Genomic DNA, 23,780 nt, shown 5'->3' with positions numbered 1-23,780 from the left:
GAAATGTTTCATCATCTTCGATCTGCTATGAAAGAACGAAAACCCCAACTAACAACAACAACAACTTCATCTTCAATAAATAAAAAAAAAAGTTACAGGATACATGGAAACGTGTTTTGATGAGAAAGCAAAAACGGTTCGGGAATGCACGGAGGGACCCCCAAGGTAACATCTTGTAAACCAGAAATGTTTTAAGAGATAAAATGATTTCATAATATCGACCACAGGACTCACTTTTGTGAATATGTTTTAATATTCATCTATATAAACGAAGCACATAGGCCTATCTCCAGGTTCTGAATAGATATCAAAAGAGATTTGCAACATATATAAATACTGGTGCCCTCATGACTCTTCATTATTTTCAAACGAGTCGTGTGGTCAAGTGGTTACAGCAAAAAATAAGAAGCTAACTGTCCTGCCAAGTTCCTACGGGGAGTTTCCATAAACAGAAACAGAAATTATACAATTTGGTTATTTTAATGTTGGCGAACTAGTTAGGCCACAATTTTAGAACAAAGTTAAAAATTAAACTCAAATTCAGAATACGGGCCTATTTCCACATGGTACATCCCTATCCTCATCCTGATTCGTCACAAATACCACAAAGCCACTTGCATATGTTCCCAATCAGCGACGAAGTTGAAATACATATTTAAGGTCAAACCTATTGGCAGTTTGTGTCATTTTCAATCACACCGTAAATCCATTTTTTAACCAAACAATTCTATCACTTATCTCGATAACAACTTAATATTTTTATTGTATGGAATTTGCTTCCGGTCCAGATTATACCACTATATCCAGTTATTTCTCTCGAGTATAGTATTCTAAAGTGGGCTATGAGACAAATAAACTTGTTTTAAACATGTTAAATGCGTATTGTGCCACTGGCCTCACATCGACAGTTTCTTTCTTTTTTCAGAAAACAGTATTTTTTTGTGAGGTAAATGCATGCCAAATACCGATTATTTTCCGAAAATTTATTTGGAGAAATCAAAAAAATAATAATGAAGTATTTAATTGAGACTTGTCGAGGCTTGTGATTGGGAAGCGGAAACATGACAAATGATGAATGAAAACCACTTAGCATGTCCATAATTAACGGTGTCAATTTGATCAAAACGACTAGGGTTTTTTGTTGATTTTTTACATCTAAGTAGCAGGTTAGACAATGCAATGGTTGATTCATCTCGTTATCATATATGATCTTTACAATCACTCTCTTGGACCACCGTTATGACAATCACAACTATTTCAGCGGCAATGGCCAGACAAGAAAATATATTACACGGGACTGCAGTAACCATTGTCCAGCGATGCCTGCCTGGCGACATGTGGTCAGTGTATGCCCATTCACTTGACAACACTGACCGTTATCGCGGCAATGTTTTCGAAAAGTTGACCGTTTTAGTGGCATTTCATTATTTCCTTTGATAAATCACAGAAAGGCTTCCGACTTTGAAAGGAGTGATTACAGCTCATTTGCTGTCTATTTAGTTGTGTGGTTTCTGTGTAAAATAAAAATCGAACAAAAAAATTAATGAACGCATTGAATGTGCCAAAGAATCATAAGGAAAGACCAATAAGTTAACGAGTTTGTTTGTGTACTTAAATGCAATGAAAATCGTAAGTGTTGTATACAGTTGTCAGCTCATAAAAGGGCTTCGTTATATATTACTTTCCGTAAAATTTGTTTTCTGCAATATTCCATTTTAATCAAAAAATATAATCGATGAGTCTTCATTGGCAATTGAGCAGCTTTGCGACCAGTAACCGATCGAGTATCCCGCCTCTGCTTAGGCATGTTAGGAGCGTGTTAAGAAGTGACTTTAAAACCAAAATGTAATCTCTTTGAAAGATTCATAAACATGATACATGTAAAGAAATATTGGCACATCATCAAATCAGATATATCTGTAAAAAGTAAATTGAATAAATTCATTTAATCTTCAACTCTTCCCTTGTGACGAAACAATAAAAATATATGGCCTCATCTTGCAAGTCATGTTAGGTCACACGCTTTATTAAATGACGATTAAGGACATCTCAGTGGTGTCATTTTGAAAAATTAAAACCATAAGTCAGTGATCGCTTTCGATTAAAGACGAGCCATTTCAAAACGTTTTCTGAAGGATGATCCCCATTTCATGGTATTTCCTGATTGGGGTGAATCAATGGACAAAACTATAACCCACATAAAACAGCACGGAGTAATAATAATCACGGCGGCAAATGTATTTCGACTGTGAATCAATATTGTGTATCAAGACGTATGTGGTGAAAGTTCGGTGTTCTCTTGGGGAAGAGATAGTTGGTTACCATGGTTACAGCCCATCCACACCAAAATCCTCGTACACACATCAATCGCTTTTCAATAATCTTTTTTATGATTTAACTTACAGAAAATACCCGAAGTACTAATTAAAGTAAGTCCACAAATTGAATAAAGGAAATACGAAACCACATATCAAAATACTTCATTCAGTGGATTGTATCAACTCAATTCATGCCCACGTTTATCACTGAATTTAATAAGCATGTAAGGAAACTGGGAGAAGAGTATAAATATTCACACAATGCGCCCCGATGCGCGGGCACACCGTACCCACACCCACATAAACCTGCACACTCGCGCACACGCACATCAGTACACACCTACTTACCAAAAATGCATATAACATTTCCATTTATTTGAAAAAGGGACAAAAGAGCACTGTCGATTGAATGCCTTGCTCACGAGCATGGGGTGACATGGCCGGGGATCGAACCCCAGACTCTCAAATGTCTAGCAAGACGCCGCAAGACCACTCCCACGGCTACCCCACGGCACCTCGTTAGAGGGAAGGGACCTTAACCCGCACCCACACTGGGAAATATGTGTGTTGGTCCTCTAAATCTCAAAGTTGGCACTTGGTCATGTTGGTTGTCCAATACCTTGGCGCACTTGCTCGTCGAGGGAGTGGTCTAACATGTCTAACCGGACTTGGTGAAGGGAAGGTTTGTTTCGCTGAGACAAATCATTAAAAAAAAAGAATTTTCATTTCTAATTATTTCTGTTTGAGAGTGAAAGTCAACCATTCGTATTCCCATAGCTACAAATAAATTAAAATAATGTGTAAGACGGTGTTCCCATTCGGTTTATATCAGAAAATAGATTATACAACATAGATCATAGCCATATGCCTATTTATGTCCCCTACAATCTTTTCCCCAAAAAGAGAGCTTTCACAGACAATGTTACAGACAGTACCACAGAATCTAATTTCATCTTTATCAGTCTCCTGGGGTAGGTTATCGTGATCAGAAAAAAACATGAACATTGTCTCTGTGAATTATTAGCACGTACATATAGTTTCGACATTTAAGCCCATATCTGCACATCAGGCGCTGATCGTGTGGTGAAAGGGGGGGGGGGGCACAGGAGGCACGGCGCTTCTGCCCCAAAATGCCGATTTTTATCAAACATGCCCCCTTTAAGTAACAATCCCCCCCCCCACCACCATCGATTTGGAGTTAAAAAGGTAAATGACGTTCGCTTGGAATCAATACAATTTATGACGTAAATTACGTTCTTTACGAAACGAAAAGTTTTAGGGGGATTTTTTTTTAAGGTAACCTGGGCCTCCCCTTAGTTATTTGAATTATTATTATTATTTGTGAGGAGTCAGCTGTGCCTGGGAGGCGAAAAGCGAAATGAATCACCAAAACCCGCAGGTCTCTCCTCCGATATAGGCCTAACTGATTGTATGGGGGAGTGCAGGTGGACCACTACACCGGGGTTTTCCCCTACTCTAATATACGAATAGTGCAGTGGGTTCTTAACGCACAAAGGACCTCCATTTAACGTCCTATCAGAGGGACGGAATGGTTTCCACCGTAATATAGCCGGCATCTATGGAACAGGGGAAGGGCATGCTTATACACAGGTTCGACGGGTAGACGCCTTATCGACTGAGCTAACTCGCCGCTCCCTGATACCTGATACGCCTCTGGGTCCAACGTCCCACACGAGAATCATTCCAATATCTATATTTTTCTTCTTAATAAAGAGAGTGGGAGATGACATCGATACAACAGGTGGTAGATTCTAGAAGGTGTGTTAAGTCATATATTCATAGTCCAGAGAGAAACTGCAGAGACATCGAGAAAACCACCAATGGTGCTACCACCATCGACACTCCGTAATCATAATAAATGAGGAGCGCAACATGATGGCGTGTGTGGGGGGGGGGGAATACCAAAACATTTCTCATATGAAATTCTCATTTTATAATAGATTTTGACATATTAATAAATAGCATCACATTTCATCCTTTTTTTAAGGAGCCCCCCCCCCCCCACTCCCTCAATCTGCATGGCCATGATAGAAACTGCAATGGTGAAAAAATTAAGGATAACTTAATAATATAATAAAAATAATATAGGGTATTTATATTGCGCACATATCCACCTTGTTAGGTGCTCAAGGCGCTCCTATATTACCCGGCTAAGCTAGGCGTTCATAGCGCACACAGCTTTTTAAGGAATTACTTCCTACCGGTACCCATTTACCTCACCTGAACTTAAGCGGTTTGTTTTCAATTGGTCTAATGCCAATTCGCCCAATTACTAAACCGTCCACTATCATCTGGTCTACCGTCAGTTCGTCCACTATCCAAAGGGTGTAATTACCATTTCGTCCACTCACCATTTCGTCTAATAACCCGTTGGTCCAATTTAGTCCATATACCATTCGGTCTAATTGGACTGGTGTTATTTGGGCGTAATGAATGAAAAGAAAATGGGTATTGAACCAAATGGTTGTTAGACGAAACGTTGATGGACGAAATAGCATTAGACTAAATGAAGGTAGACCATGTGATGAGTGGACGAGTTTGCAATACCAGTAGACGAATTGGCATTTTCCCACTTCAACTGCGTTGAACAACTGAAGTCTGTTTCGAATGTTCGTAACCAGACTGGAATTAATATTAACCCCAAGAGACAAGTCATAACATCCTCTTTCCAATCTCTAAAAGTAGCCTTTATTAGCTGCAAGAGTAATTAAAGACAGTCTTAAGATCTTCGTGGAATGATTGATAACTGCATACAGATGCAACCCGATATCCACAATATTCGTTTTCGATACCAGTTAAATTTCTGACAGCAAAAAAGTGATTCGAATTGTCAACAAATAAACATCATTTACTGTTATCTGATTTCTGTAAAGATATATGTCTATCCAAATCTCCGCCCTATCAAGAAAAATTACTTCCATGGGAGTTATAAAACAGAAAATAACCGTTCACCATTTTGAACATACTTAACGACACGAGCCTAACATTTAGAAAACTTTTTCACCCTGTAATTGAACCTAATCGTAATACAATGAATGCGTGTGGGCTGTTTTCAATTAGGCCCATATTTTTAGAGATTTTTTTCTTCTTTTTCATGTACATGACATGACAACACAGCACCTGTTATTCGAAACGACATATTTCCCGGCACGGAGTTGCACCGAAACAACATGAAATATCTCGTGCCACTGAATCAGAATATCTTTGTTAAATATATGAATTATATAATTATGTTTAACATACGATCGATTGCCATTTGAAATGATATAGGAATGCAGAATTGATTCTCTTAAATACATCTTTCAGACGGAAAATTACGTTCTTCTTATTTGAGATAATTTAAGAAGTAGGGATGTGAGGGGAGGGGACAGTCAACATTATCATCTGATGTACTTTGATCGGTCCATGAACTACATTAATCTTACAAGATGATTGAATATTCATCTTTAACGGGACCTGGGGACCGTAACACAAAGATCGCTAAATGAACTGACCAATCAAGATCGTTGTTACACACGCATTTGGCTCAAAATACTGACCAGGAACCAATCAGAAGTGTTCTTTCATATTTGCTGTTCATCGCGAAGCTTTGTGTTACGGAGACCAGGGGCCCGTAACACAAAGGTTAGCATCAATCGTACGCTTGATTTTTTACGATTGATTGTCTATTGTAGTCAATGCAATCAATCGTAGAAAAATGATCCACGATCAACTGCTATGCTTTGTGTTACGGCCCCCAGATCTAGGATGTTATAATGGAAGGGGGTGGCACAGAAAATCGATTCATGTTGTTAGGCAAACAAAATTCAAGAGATGGTAAAAAAAAAATGAGAAAAATAGACATGTTAGATGGAAGACATGTTAGAAAAACGGGTAGAAAGATCAATCATGAGGCGTTATAAAAGCAAAAGTCAGGATGCTAATCGCAATAATGACGTCACAATCTCTCATTTTACTAAGAACATCTGGGCCCCGTCACACAAAGCATAACGATTGATCGTACGCCTGATTTTTACGATTGATTGTACATTGTAGTCAATGCAATCAATCGTGAAAATTAGTTCTACGATCATTGCTAAGCTTTGTGTTACGGGCACCAGTTCCTCCAATAAAGTACCAAGATACAGTACGCACGTATTATGGTGACCGTACGAACGGTTGTCGGGAAGATGTGCTTATCATGACGACACAGACAGAGCAAATATTGGCTGAAATCATCATCAAACCTCAATACGTCATGAATGCTACTTCGATTTCCAAGAATAACCCCTATTTTAGATTTCCACTCGAGTCGACATGCCCTGCAACGAATAATGTTCGCTTCGCCGATGGATGGGCCCATCGCATGACAAAGTCGTATCACTGTTAATTAGGATTTTCATCGATTAATTCCTTTCTTAGAAACTAGATGCCACAACGTTTTGTTATTTTATTTCTTCTGATAACTATATCAGTGAATATCAGTGATTACAACTGTTTTACCAAGATGGCGCATAATCTCAAATATATAAGTATACGTTTTAGATTATGACATTTGACTAATATTTGCGTGCCTTAATCTTATGCATCAGTATTTATTTCTTGTTTTGTAATTGCATCCTATGTGACGGGCGTGATGGGCAAACAGGTCGTTCAAGCGACTTCACAGGGACAGATATTATTTTCCCCACTTCAACATCTAAAAAGCAGACAGCAACCTGAAAACGGAAACTGGTCGTCTCGAAATTTATTGACAAATATCTTGAAAGGTTCCTGACTTTTGATATAAGACTAATGGACTTGATTGCTCGTTACGTAGTATTTGTGTCATAACAAACGTGGGCGGAATAGGTCTGCGCATTATGTCGAGAACGCTTAATTAAAAATGGGTTTTCGAGCAGTGCATTCCCAATGTATGTTCAAAGCTTTTATTCTTTCGAATTTATGTCGATATCATTTAAATGCAATAATGATTGTGTAATTGATATTCTTTCTAATATCTTCTAAAAATCTTCTACATATTAAATGTAGGCTTATATGATAGGCTTATGGCATCCTTCTTGTATGTGTTTTATCATAGATAAAAATAAACGGTAATTGAGTTCAATCGAAATTGAAATTGAACGTAAATTTAACGTGGAAAATGAAGCTAAATTACAATACATTCGAAAAACATCATGAGCATGAACAAAGCTCACACACACAAAACAAAAAATGAAATTATTAGTGAAGAGAATAATTAATGTGAAATCTTGCAGCAGATTGGAGTGAACGAAATTGGCTAAATATATGAAGTTTCTTATTTTCTTATTATATTTTCCCCTGATAGCTGCACTATTGTTCATCTCGTGTCGAATGTTATACTCTAAATGCTATAAAAGGTGAACGGGTGATCATAGGATTTCGACTCAATATTGACCATGAACGGGAATGGTTTTGAGTTTTTTAAGTAAAGCTTAAAGCAGACCATAATTAACAAGATTACATCGGTAATACCATGTCACGCTGACCCAATTTTCGAATTTCCGAGTTAGGGTATGTGTCCCAGTCGGACCGATGGGAAGTCGGAATCGAATAGCGTTGTTTCACGAAACAAATAGACAGAGATTTTTACTGATATGTTTGTTCTCAGCCAATCAGATGCGAGGATTTCAATAGCTTATAACAATATTTATTTCATGAAATACTCCCTGATTGCCATCATGATTTATAGCATCCTTGCAAATACATGATTTAAAAGTACACGTTTGCTCTTAATCAATCAGGTGGAAAGATTTCAGTAGCTTGTAACAAATTATCAGAGAAAATCACCGACTACTGATTTTCCATGAAATGCCCCCCCTTATGATTACATTTATGATTTATACCACCCTTACAAATACATGGTTACTGATTAATTGGAATCATATAATTGCGTTCCTCTCTCCTTACACGGTAGAAAATGATTTATTGCTCAATAACGAGAAACATAATCCTAATTACAAGAAGCAAAAGTTTCGTGTCAATGGTAATACGAAATCATAATTTGCGTGCATGAAGTATCAGGGAAGTCGTGGAAGTGGGAGTTAACTTCCCTCTATATATTAAGATTATGAAATAAATGAACAGTAAAATCGAGGTTTGCTTTGAAAAATTTGCAATTCATTTCTGATCAGATCAGTGTAATTATTTAATCATTATTTTGGATATAATTCTTCAAATTTTAAAATCGTTTTACAATTTTTAATATCAGAGCAGACGTCTCGTGTTCATGTGAGCTGGATTCAAATCCACTAGACTTTGTAATGTCATGGTTCAATCATGTGGAATTCTTTTTTTTAGCAGTTCCTTCTGTAATGAATCTTCCACAAAAACAAATTTATTTTTCTTAATGAATGTTTCCTTCTAAATTGGTTAACCTCCATAGCCATGTCGAGACGAGGTCCGTTCGATGGGGGAAGATGATCCACAATTAACCAACCACTTTTGGGGATGTATAAGAACTCATGATGATCAAGGTACATTGTCAATTGGTCTACATCCAGCGGCCCGTATTCTTAAGCTAGGGTTAATCCACTGATCTCAATAGCATTCAGATCAGTGGTTTAATTTTAAACTCTGGTTTAAAGTTATGGTTTAACTATGGATAGCCAATCGTGGCATAAATCTCTGACAGTATATAATTTCAATGTCTCAGCTCATTTTTCTCTCAAATCATTCTTAACCGTTTCGGAAGGATAAATAAGATAGCTTTCTTCACCATCACACAAGTTAGGGAAGAGCACGGTAATCACAGGAAATAAACGATGCAAGGAACATTTTGACACTTTTGGCTTTCCATAATTTTAGCACAGAGTTAGACCATGGTCTAAGTAAAACCTGACTTCAGAATACGGGCCAATTCGTTTACTTTTCATTTAGTCTCATCCTAAAGGGCTAATCCTACTTCGTCTACAACCACTTGGTCTAATAACCATTTGGTCCGATTGCCACTTGCTCCATTTACCATGTCTTATTTTGCAGTGTGTCAATACCCATTTCGGCTCATATCCTCTTGGTCCAACACCACTTCGTCTATATGCCTTGCTGCAAAGTACACAGTGTCACGCAGTGTGATCACAGTGTGTTCACATTGTGTACTATCTGAAGATATTATTAACACTTGCTATAACGGTCAAATTCAACAGTTTGATTATATTTTCACACTATGAAAACCTCGACAGTGTGACCGTTCCACAGCGTATTCACGTGGTCGACTATGTGAATATGAGATTCACACTGTTGAAATGCTCAAATATAATAGTGTGAAGGTGATTTCACACTGTGGACACCTCGACAGTGTGACTGTTCACGACGTGTTCACATGATCGACTATGTGAATATGAGATTCACACTGTTGAAATGCTCAAATATAACAGTGTGAAGGTGTGTTCACATTGTGTTCCACACTGTGAACACACTGTGGGACACTGTGTTCTTACCAGTAGGGTGATTAGATGAATACACACCAGATATCCCTTAAACAATGTAGAAATTAGTATAGACGACGAAGTGGAAAATACACCAACTGGGCATAAGTCACGATGAGAATTAGACCGATTGGGCTCTAGACCAAGTGTAGTTTAGACCAAACGGCAATTAGACCAATAGATAGTAGACCCAAATGGCCCGCATTATGAAGTCAAGGTTAACTTAGACCATGGTCTAACTTTCTACTAAAACTTTAATATGGGACGCTGAAAATATCAAAAGTTTGCCTCAAATAGTTTGTGTATTCTGTTTACTTTGCACTTTCCTCATGCATTCATGGTGAAGAAAACAGTTTTAGTAATATCATTTCCAGACTGATGTATGAATGATTTGAGTGTCAAAATGAGCAGATGAACTGAACTTGTAATGCGAGATTTTTAGACCGGAATTTGAATTTAGCCCGAGTTCAGAATACGAGCCAAAGAGTTAAGCCAATAATAACACAAAGTGAATATAAACCAAACTCATCATAACGTGACAACAGAGGTACCTCACCCTAACCGTCAACCCAAGTTGTCAAATTTTCAACTGTCTATTGTCACGACTGTCCTGATTGTTGTGGTAGGATATCTAATGCCAAATATCGGAAGTGGAAAAGACGAGGATGAATTGGAGGTTGAAACGAATCTCGATATCCTCTTTTTCGGATACCAATAGTTCCTCCTCACTTTTTTTAAGTACAGAAAATCATTAACATTGACGGTAAACAACTGTTAAACAAAACATGGGTTAGAGAGGTTTGCTAACCGCATGCCAAATATCGGAGTCTAATTTTGTCTTGACAGTTCAAAAGCTGCACTTGATCGATGCATAATCATGTTGTGTTACACTTAGCTCTATTTCAGTTATTAACATGATCAATGTCGAAATCAGATCAGAGCGGGTGAATGATTTCATTTTTAATTTGCTATGTTCATGATATTTATTCTATCTTTTAATTATGTTGGGCTGTTCATTTACAAACATCGAAATCACATTTCAGCTGGAACATTAATTTGTATTTTCCGCTTTATTTACATCATGTGGTTCTATTTTACTGCTTGACAAAACAAACTCCAATCGACACAAAGGTATATTTATTCATGGACTGCTTTTCTTAATGAAATCAACGACTTCTATCCAATCACAATCACTCTATATGTAACCGATAGACACGTAGCAAAATAAAAACACTTTCTGAGCACAACACAGCCCGTGCCGTTCAGAAGGCGCAAACGGTGTATGCATGACGTGTAGCGAGAGACAGAATGTGGCAGTTGGATTTTGTTTGGATGAATGGTAGTGAGAAAATGATGAATATCTCTGATTGAATACTATACGTTCAAGGCATCTGCACATGGAGCAAGTTCAAGGCCGGTGAAATATTTCACCACTCCGTCCAAATCACGGCCACATTTCTCGCTAACCATTCCAAGGCACCTGCTATATTTGGACACCATCCACGTTACAGCTCCACGCGAAGGCAATGCCAGAAATATTATCCACTAAACTATTGAGTAGTATTCCCTCGAATAGCATGTGAAGATAGGTCTACAAGCCAGATATATGAAGTATACATTGTTATTTAGGGAGGGGGTTGGCCAATGAAAGCTTTGAAGTCTTCAGAATTTGTTCGTGTCTTACTGGTGTTTCTTTTTTGTTAATTTTAAGATTAATATAAGGCATTGGCGGCAATGCCGAGGGCGGGGGTGACGTGTCACCCCCCCCCCCCCGATTTCATTTTTCTTATACAGCAGCTTATGTGAGAGGATTGTCTGCCCCCTCCCCCTAGATGGACAAAAAATCTCACCAAATAACCGTCTTTGCCTATAAAACTTGACTTTCATATTGGACACATTCTTGCTTCTGCGTGCAGAAATATCAAATGAGGAAATCTATATGTGCCTCTAGTTAAAATAGTGTTAAATAGAGCAGCAAAATTGCGAACATTTCGTTGCGACAGTCATCAAAGGGTTTCCTGACTAGGTGACATTCTCATGCTTTTCACAGCCTTTTAGTAAAGAGAGGAATGTAACAGGAGGATGACTAGAACGACACATGGATGATTTTTGGTGTGAAACGCACGATCTCTGTAATGTAACAAATTGGCACCCCCCGGACACATACCCAACACCTACCCCGTCCGTGCTCTCACAAAAAGTAAAAGAAAAAAATGATGATCAATGTTAGATGCTGACGCTTATAGAATTTGTTTCAAAATTGAATTCATTACTCTTAGTTACTGATGGGGAAAAGCGTTTTGCGGGTACCATGTCGAGTGTAACGTAAAGTGATCCTGGAATATAGGACCAAGGTTCGCGACATTTCCCCAATCTTAGCATGCTAATAGAGCAAGAAAACATGACAGAAAGAGCAAGAAATCAAGAAAGTGTGTTGCTAATATTGCTAACATGAGCGTAGATAACCAAACATCTGTCTTTTTAGAAGATGACGTTCATGACTTTGTTGGGAATGGATTCACCCACGACAGATTTCGCACAATCCAATGAAATCCACAATGACTACGATCATATTATGCAGATTATATCCCCAAAGAGACAGTTGAGATCTCTCCTAACTCTGATCTCTCAGAGCATTTGAAGAAAAAAAATCGTGAAAGAACAAAAAACTGTCTCATGCTTTTGATACATCTTTTTAAGTAATTATTACCGGGATCATTATAGGAATCTGTTAAGCATTGGAAATTCAGATGTACAGTATTTAGATGAATCACTTTGAGATGCGTTGTCAATACGTGTAGAGTCATCCTTGTTACATTCTTAAAACAAATCAGTCAAATTGGCTAGAGTGGTAGTCAGCTAGGTGCAACTGATGTATGTCTAGTCACATTTCTGACGTATATTTCAGACAGATATAACTCTGTTCTAGTAAAATACGAATAGAAAATAGTCAAATATGGCTGGAATAACAGTTCCATCAAGCTGACTCGATTAACTAGTAATTTTGACGGATATATTTTGGAAAATGTATCTTTATGCTAATAATAGCAATCATGAACAGGGTCCTGTAACACAAAGGTTCGTGATTAATCGTACCCTTGATTTTTACGATTAATTGTACATTGTAGTCAATGCAGTCAATCGTTTAAAAAAAGTGTTCTACGAAGATTGCAAAGTTTTGTTTTTACGGGCCCCAGGTTGTAGAGTAATACTAAGTGGTTGAAAGAAAATGGAATTAAAAAAATAAGATCTTGAGAAGCTCTCACGAAAAAGAGACAATTTTGATAAAATATAAATCCCGTTTTTCATGAATTGAACGTCCCGTTCGGTGTAACCTGTCCCGAGCTCCCGACTGATAAAATATCTACTCTCAGTAAGCTTTGAGTTTCTCTTGACTACCGTCCGTGTCATGTAATAAGGCCTGTTACAGAGAAAGTTGCGTTTAAACATTATAGGCAAGACCGAAATGTGCATCTGTGATTGGTTAAAAAAGACAAGTTACGTTTGATTTATTGGAATTGCGTTTGATTGTATCTCTTGTGCAACGGGCCACTGGATATTTTCGATCATGTCGACATTTTCGATTTGTGTGGTATTATGTTAACTTGTCTCGCCATCATGAAACATTATCCACGAGGCACTAACGCGTACAGAGAATAACAGTCGAAGGGCATAATGCATTTATGGCCGTACGCAGCGGGAAGGGGGCGGCAGGGGTCAGTTGCCCTCAGAAATTTTAAAAACTTACATTTTTTACTGAATGTTTTTACAAAATTCACCAAAACGCGTGTACGAAATCTATCATACTTTAGAAAATACAAAAGCGCCCCCATGACAAGCTAGGTCGCTTCACCCTCTCGCTTTCGAGTTTCTTCGAAAATGTTGCCACACACCTCCCCCAGGAAAACAATATTGCGTACGGCCATGACTGCAATCGAACAATGCATCATTAGTCAGAGACGTGCTTGAGGAAAACAAACTAAAATAGTGTTTCAATGTTTAAATATAACATGTAGAATGGCGAGAAGGGAAGAAAGAGAGGTCTACATAAAAAAAATTATCTAAGGATGCCCCTACTCTAGAAATCATCCAAATTATCTTTTGGGGGTCATATTCCAGTAATATCGGAAATGATTTGTTATTTTCGAAAAGCTGTATCGGATGGGTTTGGGGAATTATCATATAGCTTTCTGCTCCACTCAACTAAGAGCAAAGGATAATTCACGACCAAATGACTCTTCTTGCCAATTATATAAGCCATTATTGAAGGACATTTCGTTTCCATGACAACACTGCTTGATGCGAGACAGATAATCATTTGCTAAAGAGTGAGTGATCGATTGCATGTATATTTCGACAGGCAGACTTTGAAAATAAATTGTAATTACAGGTGAGATAATTCACAGTCGTTCCATTTCTTACAAATGACGTTTTGAATTTAAATGCAAAGCCATGAATGGGGTATTCGAAAGAATACATACTTCAAAAAATGATTTATGAAAATGAACATAATTATCTTGATTCTATCTGATTTTTTGTTACTAACCGTGTATGAATTCAATATTTCGCCATTTTTAATTTGCCCAACCCCTGGTTCAGCTGAAGAAATATCCGAATCAATGCCGATGTGAAAACTCTATGAATTTTAACACAGATACATATGTTGCCCTCAAAATACTTCACATTAAGTTCTGAATATCCTGTAATCTCTGTTCTATAAGAAATAGAGGACCGGAAGTGTGATATTAATATCCAGGTAGGTTTCCACAGTAATGGAAGGTAAAGACAGAGAAGAAGTCCTTCTGAGGCGTGCAGTTGGAAATATCAACAGCACGACTTCAGTAAAAGCGCCATTCCTCGCGAATGCAAGGACTGGGTTATTGCAACGTAGTCTCTCGCATCCGAAATTGGATATTTAAAGGGGGACGAAGTTAGTGATAGCTAAACTACAACAGTTGGTCATATTGGTTGGAAATTAGATGGGCGTAATCAAAGTTCAAACCACTGCAATACTATCCTGTTGAATTTCAAGATTTCAGTTCACATTACGTTTTCATTGTCATTTCTCGCATAAGCAAAACATGTTGTTTGGTGTACCCCCAAATATAGGACTTGTCAAATTATTACGACATCATCGATCACCCCTTTCACCGCACCATCGCTGACATTTTGGCACCGATGTAAAATCGATATAGAATTGGATGGACAGGTTGTATGTCAGGACGTGAAATAGCATTATTAATGTGATCCAGCACACACCATTTATAGTAAATTATCCTTTATTTTCCCGCACAAAATATATCTTGCCTGATATATTTTGATTCAAAATGGAAAAAAAATAAATAAAAACACGACGCACAGAAAACTACGTGTTGACATGCTGATTGGTGTACAACCAAAGACACGTGTTAAATATCTTATGTTCGTTCACCCCCATAAGCGTTACTGCAAGATTTTGGTTGTTACTTTTAGACCGGTGTTTTACTCAATTTCTAGGGTGCAATTCTAACACCTCAGAGAGTGATCCTTAGAAACACCAACTGGTGTTTGTTTTAACACCCAAGTTTATTACATTGTGTTAACGAAATATTGACTTTAAACCATAAATACTCCAATCATTAACATTTTCCTCCTGGCTTGAAATGAGATGCGTGAATAATTAGCAGATCGAGGAAAGCTAGTAGCCGAGCGGTCGGATCGCTTCTACATCAATCATTCACGATCTCACAAACTGTACGTGCGTAACAGGCATGATCACACTAATGGCTTAAAGAGCGGTATAGGGAGGAATAGGGGAAACGACGACGATGCGATGGGCCGACACTCCCCAAGGGCGGGGAGTTAATATCAGGAGTAGACGAAAGATGGCATGGGTATATTTCGTTTCGTAATAATCATCGAGACACGAGAGGCGACACCTGCTGAATATATTGTAGTCGTAGAATTATGAGGCCAAACTCGGGAGCATTCAAGTAAAAGGGCGGGATGATGAAAGGCAAATTATACGAACAAGATTGGTGGTTTTCATAATGTAATAAAAGGTAAAAATTGCATGCCATATTAATTTTGAGCTGAAATTTTGCATAATGTGAAGACGAATTTCATTTGTATGAAAACGGACTTTTGTCACCTGATTTGTATCAAAATTCAAACCTTAACTATCATCATTCTCAGACTGATATATGAGCCACATAAAATGAGATATTTGGAGTAAAGAACAATAATCAAGAGAGCATTTTGCAGATTAATTTGTCATTGAAATTAATGTGGTAAAATAACTATATCGAAGAGTTTGAAAAGAATAAAAATAGGCACTAAAATATAATATCAGCATTGTCTTCGCTACATTCTAATACTCGAGTCTGTTTCAGGCAAATTTTGAATATGACATGCTGTTTAGGAAATCTTAATAAAAATCGTCTACAAGTAAATTCCCAATTCGTGTCATTAAAATACACCAAAATAACGATCCTTTTCCTTTGTAGACAAAACTGTATTCACAATAACCCATAGTCTAATTCGAATAAACCTAATAAAGGGAGAATTTCCATGACCGAAAATCGATGTTAAATTGACCAGTTGGCGAAAAGGCACGTAGTCCCGCATAACTGCGTTTCAGTAAAAGGTCAATCTATAATGACACCCCATTCGGTCACAGTAGGAAGCAATTTGTTGTAAATTAGAGACTATTTTTAAAAAATCACAAAAGATGGACATTGTTGATTGTTTATAGCAACAGATATTATTCGTAACGATACCATCCGGTTCCGATTCCATTTAACTCCCCAACAAATTCAAGGAAGGAGTAAGGAATTATGTTTGCGGAATAGTCAGTCTGATTGACTTGGGGAGATGTCTCGAGCATAATTTTTGACGTTTTGCTGGGATTTGACTAATTTCCTTCATATTCGAGTGTTTAGTCTTCCTTGTTGAAGATGAGAGGCATGATAATTGGGTTCACCTTGGGTTATCGCAGCGTGTGCTTCCCTTGCAGATGATTGGCATGAAGATGTATGACTTCATTATCTCACTATCCTCCAGATCCAGTCACACAGACTAGACAGACTCATGGGACCGTAACACAAAGGTTAGCGATTGATTGCTAATTTCAAAGAACAATTCTGATTGGTTCATAGTCAGTCTACTTAGTAAAATGCGCATGCAACGAGGATCTTGATTGGTCATTTCATTTAGCGATTAATCGCTAACCTTTGTGTTACGACGCCCAGGCCGACAAAAGCTACAACGTTATTACAAATGAGAGACCATCGGTCGGTTTGGAGTCGGTTTAGTCGGTGTGACTGTACACATAGCATAGGAGATGATCGTGTTATTAACCCCTTTGACTCCGAACCACCAGCCCCCGCAGTTCTATAGGCATTATTAACCTACATAGCCGCAATGCATAAAGGATTGGCGGAAACGTTGGAGTGTTCACAACTCTACCGAGATGGTTAATAAAAATCAGATTATGGGTTAGGTGGGCGTATACCTATCCGTCCCATAATCACAGACGCTGTCAAAATGTCACACAATGATATTCAGGAAAAGGGGTACAGCTAGCATACTAAAGAAATTCTAAATGAACGAAAAAAATGGGGACGTTCTTATGGGCGCTCTTATTCAATGAGAAGCGTGAAAATATAGTTCACATGTGAGAAGAAGTGCACGAAAATCCAAAGAACTGGAAAATGAACGGTACCATAACGAAGTAAATTTATTATTTCTGCCTATTAGGTTTATGGTGAATTCATTAATTTGTAGCCCCCCCAAAAAAAAAAAATTAATAATAAATAAATTAATTAATAAATATGTATATAAATGAACAAATAATAATAACAATAATAATAATAATGAATATAAAACAAAAATAAATAAAATAAATATAAACAAATAAATAAATTAATAAATAAATAAAAGCGCATTTAACTATGTTAAATTATCAATATTTATGCTTCTATATGAGTACAGGTTATATCACACAATACTTATTACATTAATAACAAGACTTGGGGAAATCTCATTATGTTATTAGGTTTCACATTTTGTGGACATATCCGATAATAACCCTAACCTCAAAGAACCAGGGAAAAGAAAGAATACAGACCAGGAGAAACCGCAAAGAAAAGAAAAAAAATCGTCTGGTACTCCACGGGCCCCCGATTTCTCCCAGGTAGGGGACTTCCAAGCAATTATCTCCGATTTCCTTCGGTTATTTTATTGAGAGAAAATGAGATCTTTAATCCAATAATCACGTATTGATTTGTCCCAAACTGGGTTAATTAAATCGTTAAATTTGGTAGGAAGGCCCCCATCCCCCCACCGTCAAACACTCCCATACATCAGACAAACGAATTATATAACAAGGACCGGCAGCCCGTAATGAGGCAAAATATTGAATGGCCGTGCCGTATTATGGTGGAGAAATTTGACAGATTTGAGAGGGAGCGAAGAAAGAAAACCCTAAATGAATTATGTACTTTTTATCATGTATGTTCAAGTTAGTGAGTTTGGGAAGATTAACATCAAATTTGCCAGATGTCATTAGAGCACTCGATAACAATTATTGTAGAAAATACAATACACAATTGTTGTTTATATATATATATATATATATGTATATATAATGATTTACAAAAATGGGGGCGGGGGAACAGTCCACACAGATCCTCGTCAATACGCCAGTGTTAGTATCCATGAAGATATTGTTTTAATGGCAGCAAGAGAATAACCAACACTATTACAAGCACGTAATGTTCACAATAGTAGATTCCTCTTAACTTAATTATTTCAATGACTAAGCAAGGATCATGTGCAATTAAGGGACATTCTAATGGTAATGGACATGTTCAAGGAAACTCAATCCTGTAACATGACGTGTTTAGACCTCTGACAACCCCGAGTTCCCCTTCCCTAACTCCGCTCCTCTTCTTACATAAACATCCACCTTTCGGAAGTGCAAGGGTAGATGAAACATCAGATAGACCGTGGGTGCATTGCCTGATTGCTGACTTTGCACAAACATCCTATCCTCGTGAAACTTGATACATCTGAAATGATGGCGCTGATGGTGAGTGATTAATAAAAAAAAACCGTCGAATTTATACCAAACCGATGTGCACGAGGTATATGGGATAGGGATGTCGCGATCTATCAGGGTTACATAGAGCAGGGTCGCGTAGCATCAAAGTTGGCAATAAATCGCCAAATACCAATGGCCAATCAAGATCATTGTAGCATGCGCATTTTGTTCATAACACTGACAAGCAACCAATCAGAGTGGGTCTTTCATACTTAGCAATTCATCGTAAACCTTTATGCTGCGGGGCCCCAGTGCATCCTTTCTTAGAGACGAAGAAGCATGTGATGGGGGTGTCGACATCTATCAGGGATACAGAGATCAGGGCATCCTTTTCTAAAGACGGTGATGAGTTCGTGGGTGGAAAGCGTGTCTTTTGAGCGGTATAACGTGTCAGACCTCATTTCAACGGAATCAAGCTACTGTCGGTAAGGCAATTCCCTACGAATATTGAATACACGCTCATGACGCAAGTGTCTATACAGATATTCATTACAAGTCAGTGCTTATGCCACTTCCCACATGATGAAGTCGGTGGAAATGATCCGCTTTAATAAATTGAGTTTAAATAGAAGAGAATATTCCCAATTTTGGTAGCTTCGAACTGAGTAAATCAGATTCATTCAAATTTCAAAAATAAACCTCATATTTTGTTGCAACAGCTTAAAGGTAGACCAAGGGCCCGTAACACAAAGCTTTAAAATTATCGTGGAACATGTTTTTACGATTGCTAGCATTGAGTACAATCGTAAAACCAAGCGTAAGATAAATCGTTAACCTTTGTGTTAAAAGACACAGAAGACGTTTTTCTTGTTTGTTTTGTTTGGTTCATTTTCCCATTATGTGATCAGGTTCCTCGATAATAACTTATTGTAGTTAATGACATTGCACTGAACCTTACATTTCTTAAAACTTGGGAGAGAATTAAGGTGTCCCTGTGATATGCCCCCCTCCAATATCTGCACCGTAAGATGATAAAGATAACCCTTATCAGCTTATATCCATTCTATCAATAAAAGGGGTTGTTAAAAAGACTTATGCGTTCTATTTACGTCTTTATCAAGGTGTACTTACGGGTGCAAGTCCCTGCTATACTGTTCCTCACCCATCCTGCGCAGCACCCGAGTCTGTAGGACCCGTAGCCGCACCGATGGATCTTTCTCCTGGTGGCACTGTAGTATGGAAAGACATAGACGTTGCCGACCCTTCGAACGGTCGCAGAGCTGCGGTGTACGGGGACATGGCGGTAGTTGTAAACGCTGAATACTCCCCTGGGGAAACATGAAAAGATAACGATAATAATTATAAGAATAATATTAATATTAATATTAATGATAATAATCAACAAAGAAGACAGTGATGTACTCATCAATCAACATTTCAAATCATCTAAAATATCATAATAAATTAATAGGTTGATAAGCAAGCAAATATTTAGTCGTGAATATGCATAAAAAACATATATGTATATATATATATATATATATACGAAAGCAGTGGACCTGGTGCAATAACAAATTTCCACTTATCTTATATTATTTTTTAACTGTTGAATTCATTGACCATTGTATATATTATATTTGTATTTGCTATTTTTCTTGAGCAAAAAATGGTATTATCAAAAACTTCATTTCGATAACAATCGAATTGTCAATAAAAAGTATGAACAAAGATAAATCGAACTCGTCCCCTTTTATTTGCCTTAAATATTTTGTATTCAGTCATTTTATTGAGCTGTCACCGCGTGTCAACGAAATATCGAAGGATAACAGTCCAATATAATATAAAGAAATATTATATATCAAGAAATATTTGTTTTTCAAAGGATCTGAACCACAGCAACTACCAATTACTAAATAGTTGCTAAAAATGTGGAATGACCTAGCAAGCAATCGGGTCAGCCTCAGTTTATTACCCCCTTTTAAATCTTTCCGACTTTTCTATCAATTGGACCTTACAAGTCATGCTTAACCTATCAAGCCCATGGTCGCAATTCAAGCTCGTCGATAAGTTATTGAATCTTATGAACCAATGATGAGCTTCAATGAAGAAAACTACGGTCAATAAGAGTTCAATGGGTATGACAACAAGCATGTGTAATTTATATTTAAAAAAGCGTATTATATTATATACAAAATACATCGTATTCTTACATGTAGGTATTAAAGCTATATTTATTATATAAATTATGCCGGTAGAGAATCACCAATTGAGGAAAATTGAAACAAAGCTTTCAAATAAAAATAAAAGCAGAATACAGATATATTTGATAAGTATTACATACCCGACGTGAATTAACTTAAACTGACCAAAGTCCGCAGTAGGAGAAGTAGTAGTAGTAATTGTTGTCGTCGCATATTTAAACATATAAGTATAAATTCAAATTAATATTGTAGAATAAGATGATTACTCGTTCCAAAACCTTGCAAAGTTGAACCAGATTGCTACCAATGATGCATGGGTAATGGTAACAATGATTTCTATTTTCGCTACTTCTACATCTACCCCCGATAGCCAAGGCGCCACCCGTATTTATTAACGTACGTGAGAAACAGACACATTAACTTTTGCTCTCATCTTGATTGAGACTGAAAATCGTTTCCCAAGGAAACTTGGAAGACATTTTTTTTTACTGTAAATACTTTACAGCTTCCATTTTTTATTTTAACTTTCATATTTAATCAAACCACGTTTCAACAAAAGCCAAACGAAAAGGGAATGTTGCATCGTTAAAAACACGATGAATGATTTACAGGAAACTAAGACAGTAGCTTGTGCTAATCCAGGTCATAGATGGCCACGCTTCAAGCAGATGTGGCCCTCGAGGAATAGCTGAGAACAATTGACTTGACATAAATATGTTTTTATACGATTCAGCAATCTCCCACTCCGTTCTTGAACCCGCCCCGATAATTGTTACCATAAACACACAGCATGTTACCCAACCATCAAAGCCGCGGGATGGGGCGTTATTTTTGACCAAAATGGGGTCTATCGAGCCGCCACACGCCGGGTAAAGTGCGATTTCGCCGTATGACGGAATATCTGGCATTGCTTTCTCTAATTTGTTTGTCTGAATTCGTTAAACATGACATCTATGTTCAATAATGTTATGAACATGGGTGGTTTGCATTCTATTGATGAATATCTTCAGAGACAATGCCGAAGAATATTTTTAACAAGCCGTCCTTTCTAGTAATACTCGAAACCATCTAGCTAACTACCTTTGATATACACATTACTAGAGACAACTTCAATGACCAGTATTTTAATAACAGCATCAAAGTAGCATAACAGCAGTCCGCGTGAGTGTCATTCAATAATTCCTCTGAAAGTTATCAAAGGACACAACTATGAAATCAGTTTAGAAATCGATATAAAATACAATTGATGTGTAAAATGGTCTAGCCTTTTCTCCCCCGGTTGTTCCTCGTAGGTCAGTCTCATTATCACAACGATTGGCATTAGAATGGAAAAGTCGTTTGTTTTAAGATATCATGGTTGTCGCAAAATGACGATTAAAAGACGGGAACCCCCCCCCCCCCTCCCTCAAACACAATATAAATAAGGTGATGGAAGGAATTTTTTTTTCTTCAAGTTGATGTATTTTTAGAAAGGTTCATCAATGCATGGACCTCGTAGGATCCAAGATTTTGGTGTTGCATTCCAGTAGAACGACCATGCATGATGATCGTGACAATAGGCGGTGCTGCACCATCCCGAGTTTGCTCAATCTCGAGATTTTAGCCCGATCAGCCCTCTTCGCGATTAATCTCGAGATTCAAGAAACCCCGTCTGCACCATCCCACGAAGAGCGATTCCTGCTCGAGCGAGGCAACAAGCCCGATATTACGAGCATGCGCACTTTCGGATCTTGGAGTTTCAACGGCCCGCGCTTTTGAATAACTTCCCGCGATATGCAAGCAATGTACTCCTTTCACTAGCGCTTTCGCCGAATTCAACCGGTGTTATGCAACAATCCTCTCAGCTCAGCGAGTGAAGAAGTGATGTATTCTTCGTTAAATATGATGGCGGAGTAGGAGGCAACGACAGAGAGAGAGAGAGGGAGAGAAGGAGGAAAGAAATGCTATTTGCTCACATTTTGCGAAGGAATAAGACAACACTGCTGTCAGTGTTGTTATTGAATATGACCATCGTCGATGAGCGCCTCCCCCTTCGGTCTGGTCTCTCCCAAAATCCATTCACTGGTGGGACACCATCGTTGCTTATGAACGCTATTCGCATGTATAAAGTTGACTTTCGCACGTGTTTATGTTTTGACCAAGGCGGAAGTGGAACGCGAATTGCATTATGGACTGACGTCATGAATAAATTACCCCGAGTCCAATCTCGAGTGCGTCTGCACCGACGAATTAGCGGGATAATTCGTAAAATAGCGCGCTATTTTGCAAATAAACCCGAGTTGACTTGGGATTGCAATCTCGAGATTAATCCTACGAACTAGCGCGATAATTGCGTCTGCACCGCCAACTATCTCGAGATTTTTCAGATCGGGATAATTTGCCGGATCAGAAATAGCGCGCTAATTTGAAAACTCGGGATGGTGCAGACGGCCCTAATTTGTATTTTTTTAAACAATGATTTCAAACTCTATTTTGCTCATTTTCGATCAATGTCAAATACGAAGATTAGCTGGTTAAATCATTTGTTCAAATCTATTGCTGTGTTTGATCAATCGATGAAGGGCCAAATCCAAATTTACCCTTTAAAAATGTTTAAGTATGAATTGATGACCAACGATCCACTCGTGGTAGTGTATATTGTATGGGCAGATACTTATTAATGACGCGATTAAAAGGTCGAGGTTTCATCGAATGAGCACGAGCAAATGAGACTTAAAAAGTCAATGGTGACAAATAAAGAAGTCAAAATATTTTTATATCTCGGGATGCCTTGAAGTCGCCCACAAATCAA

The 23,780-nt window shown here is 37.8% G+C and overlaps 1 protein-coding gene across 1 annotated transcript in view; it reads right to left on the bottom strand.

Moving 5' to 3' along the window:
- The window catches only part of LOC129255906 (fibrillin-3-like), a 75,614-nt gene extending 55,400 nt beyond the window's left edge, over nt 1-20,214 (bottom strand). The window contains exon 1 of the mRNA XM_064097939.1: nt 19,920-20,214. Coding sequence (XP_063954009.1) covers nt 19,920-20,214 — 295 coding nt within the window. The remainder of the gene's footprint in view (nt 1-19,919) is intronic.
- Between the last annotated feature and the right edge of the window lie 3,566 nt (nt 20,215-23,780).

The sequence above is a fragment of the Lytechinus pictus genome, chromosome 3 (genome assembly GCF_037042905.1).
Source record: "Lytechinus pictus isolate F3 Inbred chromosome 3, Lp3.0, whole genome shotgun sequence".
NCBI classification, from domain to species: Eukaryota; Metazoa; Echinodermata; class Echinoidea; order Temnopleuroida; family Toxopneustidae; genus Lytechinus; species Lytechinus pictus.
This window is presented reverse-complemented; position numbering and strand designations above follow the sequence as displayed.